General features: G+C 40.4%; 1 protein-coding gene across 1 annotated transcript in view; it reads left to right on the forward strand.

The window, feature by feature from the left end:
- Positions 1-7,665, forward strand: part of LOC114090454 (cysteine/serine-rich nuclear protein 1-like) — a 66,498-nt gene extending 58,833 nt beyond the window's left edge. The window contains 1 exon segment of the mRNA XM_071607304.1: positions 7,570-7,665. Coding sequence (XP_071463405.1) covers positions 7,570-7,665 — 96 coding nt within the window.
- Positions 7,666-11,187: the final 3,522 nt, after the last annotated feature.

An 11,187-nucleotide genomic window follows, 5' to 3' on the forward strand; every position in this document is an offset into this window, starting at 1 on the left:
CCAAAAAGCAAAAAGAACTATAAGGGGCCAACAAGGAGGGGATTAAAGCTGCAGACCTAAGGTCAGTTGAGGGTCACCCACAGAAAAATCCAGAAACAGCAAGAGGCAACAGAAGCAGATATCTTACACAGACAGTGGGCAGAGCAGGACAGTTCAGAGAACCACAGACCAATCAGAGTCAGGAGAGGTAGGGAGGGGTTGAGTAAGCAACCAAAGAATTCTGATTCTCCTTTGCAAGACAAAAAAAGACAAAAGGAAAGAAAGAGCACACTGCATCTAAATTTAGCAACAAGACATGCAGGACCTAAAGAGAAGCTAAGCATAGTATACTATGCAAATAATGTAAATTTCCAAAGGCACCACCCAGTTGTACAGGAGTTGAAGCACAGGTCACAATCTAGGGTGAGAGGGGATGTTCCCAGCACAGCAAGAACACCCACAGGTTTTCTAATAAGACAGACAGCTCAGACCCTGAGGTGTAAGGATAGTTTGTATCCTTGAGCTTGCAATCCTCTTTCCTCAGCCTCTGGAGTGGCTGGAATTACAATAACGCTAAACACTGAAGATGAATGAAGGCAGACTGGTATCTGCCTTCATGTCAAAATGATCATCTCCACACTAACAATTACTTATCCCTTTCCACCACTCCCTCAAATGCTGCTCCAAAGGGAATCGCTTTTCCATCTGTTAAAGTTAAAACTGCCTGAAGAAATCATTACATTAAGGTACCCTCCAGGAGGTCTGGAAGAGCTCCCCTAACCCATGTCTACAAACTCGGAGCTCTAAGGTCTTTGGAAGTGCAAAACTCTAGAGATTGCTTAAGCATGATAGTCCCAGCCCTCTACTCAAGCTGCATGTGTGTTGGGGAAGAAGAAGAGGGTACATTCAGGGTATCCCAAAACCAGGTAGAAAAGATTCTTAGTAATTCAGAGCCATCTCATCTCTTAGGCTACTTCTTTGGAGAATATAAAGGCACTTTTTGGAGGGGAATGGGGACAGCACAGCAAGAGATGCCAAAGTCAGCAGGGTAGAGGTAGAAATAGCTCTGGAAACTTCCTTTCAAGGGTTTTCTTAGTTAGATTTCTGATTAGTGTCTTGTTTATTCACCCTTTCAGAATTGCCTACTATGTCTTCAGAAATCCGTGTACTCAGGGGGAAAGTCAAGCCCATTAAATAAGAAATTTAGGAGAATAATGTACATGTGAGTAGTCCTAAAGGTATGGGGGATAAATAGATGTGGCAGATTATGAACATGGGTCCTGGAGCTTCTTGATAGTACAGAACAAACAGGAGACTCACAAGGAGTTCAACAATGTAGAGGAGCTTCTGAGACTCCAGGACTCAAGTACAGTTCAGTGGACCCCTGAGGCTGGTGAAAACTAGGACTGGGGGTGTAACTCAGTGGTAGAGTACTTGCTTAGCATGGGCGATGCCCTGAGTTCTACCCAAATGTGTGGGTGGCTAGTGACACACCAGCTGAAAACTTTTGGGAAAGGGAGTGCATGTTGCACTTATAAATTTTGATTATTGCCTTCTCTTCTCCAAGACAGGCAAGAATTTAATTCAAACTGATGCCCTAAGTGAGCCATATTCTGTTTTTTAGATTTGTTGTTTCCGTATGCGTGTGTGTGTGTGTGTGTGTGTGTGTGTGTGTGTGTGTGTGAATGCACGTGTGGTACTGGGGATTCCACCCAGGACTTGTGCATGCTAGGAAAATGTTCTATCACTGAGCTATACCTACCCAGCCCATCTTTTCCTATATCAAGCCAGAGTCTTGCCAAGTTGCCCAGGATGGCCTTTGCCGCAGTCTGGCTGCAGCAAAATAACCGGGGGGTGACGAACAACTTGTGTACATTGATACAGCAGGAGTAGGAGCCGTTTATTGCAGAACAGGAGCAGTATTTATACATTCCACACAGCTTATCTAATTAGCATAAACTAGATACATCAGTCAACCAATAAGGAATCTCCACACTTAATGGCTTGCTGGTGTTACTTCACAAACCACTCCCTCTGGCATTTTGCCAGGCGCCATCCAGACTTGTTTACAGACTCTAACAGGCCTTGAAATTCCTGATCCCACTGTCTCAGCCTCTAGAGTAACTAGGATTATAGACAACAGGGCCCAGCCAGATTCTGCTTTAATTTTAGGTGTTGATGCTGTTACTGACAGTCAACCAGATAACCCGCCTGGCCAGCAACCCTGCAGGCAAGAGTCAGCTGCCCCAATGCATAAGAAATAAGAAAGCAAGGAAATACACATTTTATGCCTGTTGACCAAACTGGGAAGAAGCAGCTAGATTGTTTCTCTCCAGGCCCTAAAGAAACTGGTTACAACTCATAGAAACAAAAGACAGGGGATATATATGTACAGATATAGCTTGGTTATGCTGAAAAACCAGCCTCTATCTCAGAGCAAAGCTGTCCAAGGAAGGGACATGGCGTTTGTCCTTGGAAAAACCCACAGAGCACTCCTAGGCACATTCCCACCATGCTAAATTGTTCATCTACAAATAACAGGAGAGATCTGCTGTGCCAGGTGTCCCTGACTCAGTCAGGCTAGGTGGGGATCCATAGCAGCCCCCTAGCAGCCACCAATCAGCATGAGACAGGGAAATACCTGGGATGCCAGATAACCCTCCCAGTGGTTGATAAGAAGTTGGGAAACCATGTAGCTCAGCACATACACCCCTCTTGGCTCAAACCACTCAGTTCAAACGAATACCCCTTTTGTACTGACCAATCACCCCTACCCAACTTGTTCCTGCCAGTGAATGTGCTAATCATGTTTTAGAGTTGTTATTTGATTTTCCCGCTGTGTGTGATGATTTGCTAGGAGATGCTATGATGTATGTGGGGGTCCCTGCCTTCTCCAAAGAATGTTAAAACTGCTGCAAACCCTGGGCTCAGGGCCTCTCAGCATCACCAGTTGCTGTGTGTGCGTGCGGAGGACCGAGCTAGCTCGCAATAAACACCTCTTTGATGCTTGCATCGATCTTGGGTCTCTGGGGGTCCCGAATTCGAGCATAACAATGCTACATCTGTACATATATATCTATGAGAATGTGTGGATTTTAGCTTCCTTGGGAGGAGCTTGGTCAGGACTTGCTCTTAATTTCAAAGGGGATCTGTTTCAATGAATTTATTCATTTGAATTTAACAGATCCTCGTTCTGATCAACTTTAACCATGTCCCTATGAGCACTTTTCTCAACTAAGCCTTACTTTACATAGCCTAGTTTAGACAGAATCTCCCTACCCTGGCTTTTATCACTGTCAATATTTAATCAAGGGCTGGGGATGTGGCTCAAGCGGTAGCACACTCGCCTGGCATGCATGCAGCCCAGGTTCGATCCTCAGCACCACATACAAACAAAGATGTTGTGTCCGCTGAAAACTGAAAAATAAATATTAAAAATTCTCTCTCTCTCTCTCTCTCTCTCTCTCTCTCTCTCTCTCTTTAAAAAAAAATTTAAAAAAATATTTAATCAAATTCTTCACTCTTCCCACCCTTGATGTCTCATCACCCTAGCCTGCATTAAGCAAGAATCCTGCTTAGTAATTCTAGTAAGAATCCCCCCTATCTTTGATGTGTTGTAGTAATTTTCCATCCACCATTGCCACCAGCCTGTTCCTTGACTATACTTGTGCTCAATGTCAAAAACAAAAACAAAATAATCTTCCATACTGCAAAAGTCTTAACACTTTGACCTATCACAATAGTCCTCAATAAAATCTTTCTGTTAACTAGGGTCAGATAAATTTTTATTAAAAAAAAAAAAGCGCTGCCTTTTCTAGACAGCACTGACATGCATCTCCAAGAACTAAGAGACACTTAGCAGGATCTTATTACTTGATAACCTGAGGTGAGGGGGTACAGAACCAAATCAAAGGACACCACTTTCTCAGAGTATTTTTTCCATTTCTTAGATGAGAGAGAGAGAGAGAGAGAGAGAGAGAGAGAGAGAGAGAGAGAGAAAATAAATCACATCCTTAAATGCAATAAAGTTGTGATATGGAAAAACACCAAAGTGTTTAAAATAACAATATCCCAGTAATCATTCCATTTATACAATAAATTAAATATGGATTATTAATTAATTTCATATTCATATCCTTCCATAATGTCTTAACATGAAGTCATACTTTTCAGATAAATGGCCTTGATCGGGAATTGGACACAATACCCTGGCCTCATGGTTGTGTTACACTATATCCCAACCACCTCTTATCACAGCCTGGGCTCCTCCAGGGCAGGATCTCTGGTTAGGAGTCAGGATGGGAAGTTGCTCATCACAGCTGAGCATAGGCCTCTAATTCCTTTATCACTTGAAGAGTACCAGGTACAGGACAAGTGTTGTGGCTCAGTGATAGAGTGCTTGTCTAGCACGTGTGAGGCCTTGGGCATGACATAAAAGTAGATAAATAAAATAAAGATATTTTGTCCATCTAAAAATAAAAATTAGGAAAAAAAAAGAGTAAAAGGTACAAAATGTGGACCATGAGAAGCTCCGGACAATATTTTGGTTCCTTAAATATCCAATAATGTAAATAAGTTATGAAATTTGTGCCTAGAACTTTTGAAGTTGTAACTTTTATTTATTTATTTATTTATTTATTTATTTATTTATTTATTTATTTTGTTGTACTGGGGATCAAAATCAGTGCCTCCCACTTGCTAGCCAAGCACTCTATCATCAAGCTACATCCCAATCCTTTTTATTTTGGAATTACATGTGGGAACCACTGCAATGCAAAGAAATTTAATTCTTTAAAAAAATTTTTAATCATACTTGGACAAAATACTTTTATTTTATTTGTTTATTTGCATGTGGTGCTGATGATTGAACCTAGCACCTCACATACTAGGTGAGCACTCTACCACTGAGCTACAACCCCCACCCCAGAAATTGAATTTTTTTTTAAAGAGAGAGAGAGAGAGAGAGAATTTTAATATTTATTTTTTTTTAGTTTTTGGCGGACAAAACATCCTTATTTGTATGTGGTGCTGAGGATCGAACCCAGGCCACACGCATGCCAGGTGAGCGCGCTACCGCTTGAGCCACATCCCCAGCCCGAAATTGAATTCTTTATTGCCCCTCTGGTCAAATTATGTCTGGTGCTATTTCTTTATATCATTATTTGATCTCAGTTAAAAAAAAAAAAAGAGAGAGAGAGAGATTCAAGAAAATTTAAGTACTTGTCCAAATGGTAATCACATTTCCCCAGTGGCAATCAACACAGACTGAATATTATTATATAGGCTTTAAGATTTTTTTAAAAAAGAGAGAGAGAGAGAGAGAGAGAGAGAGAGAGAGAGAGAGAATTTTTTAAATATTTATTTATTTTTTAGTTTTCGGCTGAGACAACATCTTTGTTTGTATGTGGTGCTGAGGATTGAACTTGGGCCGCACGCATGCCAGGCGAGCTCGCTACTGCTTGAGCCAAATCCCCAGCCCCTGGCTTTAAGATTTCCTAAAAATATTTTTTAGTGTTGAAGGACCTTTATTTTATTCATTTATTTGTATGCCTTGCTAAGAATTGAACCCAGTGCCTCACACATGTGAGGCAAGCACTCTACCACTGAGCTGCAACCCCAGCCCCAGGCTTTAAGGTTTTTTTCCAAGGATGTATGTGCATCTATGTGTCCATTTATAATGGATAAAGACTGCTCTGCTTCTGTTGGGGTATAAATCGCAGATAATTGTAGCTTATATTATTTCTACAGTTTTTGTTATTTTAGAATAGATTATAAAGTGCTTTGTATTTCGTCATTCTATTAACTTAAGAGCAAGTAGAAATTCTTATTCTTCATTTTTCTTTTTTTTGGTACTGGAGATTAAACCCAGGGGCACTTAACCATGGAGCCACATCCCCAGTCCCCCCCCCCCTTTTTTTTTAGTTGTAGATGGACACGCTATCTTTATGTATTTATTTATTTATTTTAAATATTTATTTTTTAAAAAATTTATTTTTTTATTTTTTAAATATTTATTTTTTTAGTTGTAGGTGGACACAATATCTTTATTTCATTTTTATGTGGTGCTGAGGTTTGAACCCAGTGCCTCACGTGTGCTAGGTGAGCAATCTACCACTGAGCCACACCCCAGCCCCTTTATTTATTTTTATGTGGTTGCTGAGGATCGAACCCAGTGCCTTGCATGCATGAGGCAAGCCTCTCCTACTAAGCTATAGCCCCAGCCTGCCCAGCCCTTTTTTATTTTTAAATTTTGAGACAGTGTCTTGATAAGTTGCTCAGGTCCTGGCTAAATTGCTGGATGTGGTCTCAAACTTGTGATCCTCATCTCTCAGCCTCCCGAGTCATTGGAAATACAGACATGGGCCATCAGGATTACAGACACATACCACTGGGCCTGACATGAGTAGGAATTCTTGATGGAACAATTTTTGTAGCAAATTTATAAGAAGAGAATGTAGGTGGGCTCAGTGGCACATGCCTGTAATACCAGTGACTTGGGAAGCTGAGACAGGAGGATTACAACATCAAGACCAGCCTCAGCAACTTAACAAAGCCTTAAGCAATTTAATTTTGCTGTCTCAGAATAAAAAATCAAAAAAGCATGGGATGTAGTTCAGTGGTAAAGAACCTGGGTTAAGTCCTCAGTGCAAACAAACAAACAAGAAAAGATAAGAAATGAGCCCTAAGTTTTCTTACAGTTTTTTAAAAAATGTTTTTAGTTATATTTGGACACAATACCTTTTATTTATTTATTTATTTTTTAATGTGGTGCTGAGGATTAACCCAGATCCTCACACATGCTAGGCAAGTGCTCTACCACTGAAAAGGTCAGGCGAGCGTCAGAGGAAAAGACCACCAAGAGACCGTCTCATGCAACAGCAAAGGGTTTATTGGGGGTCCAGCATGCTGGGGCTCAGAGCTCACTTCAGAAGAGCAGAGAACAAAGAGCCCCGAGAACAACTTGAGCAGAGTTTATATACATTCTTTAGAGAGGGCACTGGCCTTACATACAACATAGCCTCCTTTAGCAAATCATCATATACCGCGGGAAAATCAAATAACAACTCTAAAACATGATTAGCACATTCATTGGTGGGAACAGGTCGGGTGGGGGTGATTAGTTAGTACTAAGATAGGTATATATTTAAACTGATTGGTTGAAGCCCTGAAATGTATACGTGCTGAGCGGCACGGTTTCTGGGAAGGGGTTAACTAGGTGGTCAGGGGAAGATTTCGACACATATCTAACAGGCAGTTCCGGGAATTGTCTTAACTGCCATAGGAATTTCAGGCTCTGAGTGCAGCTTGGAAATTTTACAAAACCTGGTCCTTTACATTTTAACTTCAATTTCTTTTATTCTTTCACCACTGAGCTACAACTCCAGCCTTTCTTATAGTTTTTAATCTAACAATTTTTTAACCTTTCTAGAATGATTCCATATGTACTTTTTCATTTGCAAGTTAAAATTCTAAGTTAAAATATAATTTAGGTTACATGAGTGATGTACACATTTTATGAAAACATTCATTATGTAAACAAAACTTTAATAATCAATATGTACACATTAATGCCTTGTGCATCACCCTCAGCTTATGGTTCAAGATGGTGGTGATGATGATGATTATGATGATGATGATGATGATGATGACGACGACGATGACGGCAAGGATAATGATGAAGCCTGATTTAGTTAAGAGTATGCTCTCTGGCCAGGCATAAAGGTTGTTGCTTTCCTATGGTCCCAACTACTATGGAGGCTGAGTTCAAGACCAGACTGGGCAACTTAGAGAGTCTCTATTTCAAAATTTGAAGAGACTGGGGGTGTAGCTCAAGGGTACAGTGCTCCTATGTTCAATCCCCAGTGCCAGGCAGGGTGTGGGGAAAGAACAGTTGGTGGAAGTGAATTGATTGAATTTGAATTCCTGGTTCTTACTCTTACTAACTGTGTTGTATCAAGGAAGTTACTTTATCTCTGGACTTTAATTTCCTTATCTATGAGAGGTCATGATGATCATGATCATAATAATAATAATAGCCCATAGGATATTTATGAGGAACAAATGAATTAATATCTGCACCATTTTAAATAGTGTCTAGCACTCAAATTCTTGGTGAATTAGAAAAGTGCCTAGCAAATAGGATGCACAAAGTAGCTATTTATTTAAAAAAGCAATGATAATTAATATTCGCTGCAAACTTACTGTGTGCCTGTTTCCAGATTTAGTACTTTGAACACATTATTACTTTTCATTCTCCCAGAATCCTATATGAAGGATAGAGATTCAGGTTACAGATGAGGAAACCTGAAACCCAGAGTGCTTAAGTAGTTTGTCCAAAGAGGCACAGCTAGTGTGTAGCAGAATTGAGGCTGAGTTAGCCTATCTCTATCTAGAAGTTATATTAATACCCACTGCATGTCCTTGTTGAATTTAAACCATTCTACTATTGATCTAGTTGATTCTGTACAATTTGGGATCCTCTACAACCTTGGTGAGCTGCATAAATATTCAACTTTGTCATTCTCTTCTTTTTTGTAACTATTCAGATAAATCTTAATTTAGTTGTATCTTTTTGATATCAAGGTATACACATTTTTTTGAGACAGTTTCTCCCAATGCTGTACGTTTTGTACATTTGTACATTTGGCTGTCCTCAAATTTATAATCCTCCTACCTCAGCTCTCGGTGTAGATGGGATTTCAGACATGTGCCACCATGACTGGCTAGAGATATATTTAATGCCAAACAAAATAACATAGCTATCTTTAATAAGCATGTAAGGATAATAAAGATGGTTTTAGGCTCACAAATATTCTGTCTCTGCTAATAAGGAGATTACTTGAATTATTTAATCTATTACTTTGGTTACTAAATATTTTATTTGTTTGACCTCAGATTGAATCCTTCTGAAGTAGAGCAAGGCCAGAGTACCAGGAATTGAACCCAAGGGGGCTTAACCACTAACCATATCCACAGCCACTCCCAGCATTTTTTTTTTTTTTTTTTGTATCAGGGATTGAATTCAGGGGCACTCAACCACTGAGCTACCTCTCCAGCCCTATTTTGTATTTTATTTGGAGACAGGGACTCACTGAGTTGCTTAGTGACTCACCATTGCTGAGGCTGGCTTTGAACTGGTGATCCTCCTGTCTCAGCCTCCCGAGCTGCTGGGATTAGAGGCATGTGCTACCTTGTTGGCCCTAACAGCCTTTTATGTTATTATATTTTTAATATTTTTTAGATGTTGATTAACCTTTATTTTATTCATTTATTTATATGCAGTGCTGAGAATCAAACCCAGTGCCTCACACATGCTAGGTAAGTGATCTGCCACTGATCCACAACATCATCCCCTTTTTATGTTATTTTGAGACAAGGTTTTCCTAATTGCTGAGGGCCTTGATAAGTTGCTAAGGCTGACCTTAAACTTGCAATCCTCCTACCTTAGCCTCTTGAGTAACTGGGATGGCAGGCCTGTGCCATCACACCTGAGAAACTCCATATATTTCAACAAAAAATAGGATCGTAATGAGGCTCTTGAAACATCAAAAAGGAAAACATACAGCCATGGATTTCAATACTTTGAATATTTTTTCTTTGCTAAGAATTGAACCCAACACTTTGTGCATGCTAGGCAAGTGCTCTACCAATGAACTATACCCCTAGCTCAGTTTTAAGTAATTTTCATTTCCTTTCCTATATTTGTAAATACTTTATTTATTTGCTTATTTTAATGCCTTTATTTATCTTTTTGTGGTGCTGAGGATCAAACCCAGGACCTCATACATGTTAGGCGAGCATTCTATCACTGAACCACAACCCCACCCTGTAAATAGTTTTAATTGTTGTAAGAGATGTTTCAAAAATTATTGCTCCATTTCAGGGAGAAAAAGACAGGATGAAAGAAGTCTCCTGCAGGTCAAGGTGCATTCATTTACCAACTCTCTCCCAATTAGAGGTGTGGGATCCACTCTTACTCCTGCTCCACTGGGACCCAGTCTAGACCCATCAGTCATTTTTCCACTTGGGGTTCAAGGCATCTGTAATATTGTGTGCTTTATAAGGATGGCCTTAGGCCTTAACCTTAGCAAACCCATCTTATTTATTTATTTTTTTAAAGATTTATTTTTTTGTTGTAGTTGGACACAACACCTTCATTTTATTTATTTATTTTTATGTGGTGCTGAGAATTGAACCCAGGGCCACACGCATGCAAGGCAAGTGGCTCTACCACTCCACAAACCCAACCCCAGAAACCCCATTTTAAAACTCCACTTTCAAACCTGCAGCCCCACCAGGAGCCCTCCAATATGACTCTCTGGCATAGCTCTGACATAAACAAGTCACTTCTCTCCACCCTGACAAACTCAGAGTGAGGTCTGTGTCATGTTGCCCTCACCCCATAAGGGTAAGAGGCAAGAATATCAGGGTGGGGACCACCTGATGCTTTAACCATCAGATGCTTTAACTTCAGGGCAAAAGACATCACTGAAAAATCTGATAGTAGCTGACAGGGATTGAAAGGGTTGTCAGAGGACCCAAATTTAGTATAAATGATGGAGCAAATGAACAGACATTCAGCCAGCTGACACTGATTTCCTCATGCCAGATAGCCTAATGAGGACCTGGACTGACATCCCAACTCTTCTCATTATTTGCCTAATCCTTTGCATCTCCCTCACCACTCTCAAACTCTATGGCCACATCTTGACATTTGTGAGAACTGCAACTTCTCCCTATGGTCCTCTCCTCAACCGGCCATCAGCACTACCCAAGGAGAAGCCTACATAGGTCCCTGACCCTATCACCGTGGTCTGAGTAAGTGTGTATCTGGTGAACTTAGAGCCTAAGGCTTGAGACTTTAGATCTGACACTTGAGCTCAGCATGAAGAGGGAATGTCTTTCATGAGCCTGTCATAATTAAGAGTGTTTGCAGTGTTTATAATTAATCTAGAATTGTTTGTTGTGGATTGATTATGTCTATTGCAGTGCCTAGCATTAAGGATTGTCATTTTGAAGTGGCACCTCCTTTCTCCACAGAAAAGCCCTCTTCACCATGGCTGATTTTAGGACTGTCAGCAAAAGAGTCCACTGTAGATAAACTCCCTATTTTCATGTTGCCCCATTTACTTGGCCACTGGCCAGGAAGATACTAGCACTCCAGGTGCTGGACACCACCTTACTAGTTTTTCACAAACATATCCAGTA

The sequence above is a fragment of the Marmota flaviventris genome, chromosome 1 (genome assembly GCF_047511675.1).
Source record: "Marmota flaviventris isolate mMarFla1 chromosome 1, mMarFla1.hap1, whole genome shotgun sequence".
NCBI lineage: Eukaryota > Metazoa > Chordata > Mammalia > Rodentia > Sciuridae > Marmota > Marmota flaviventris.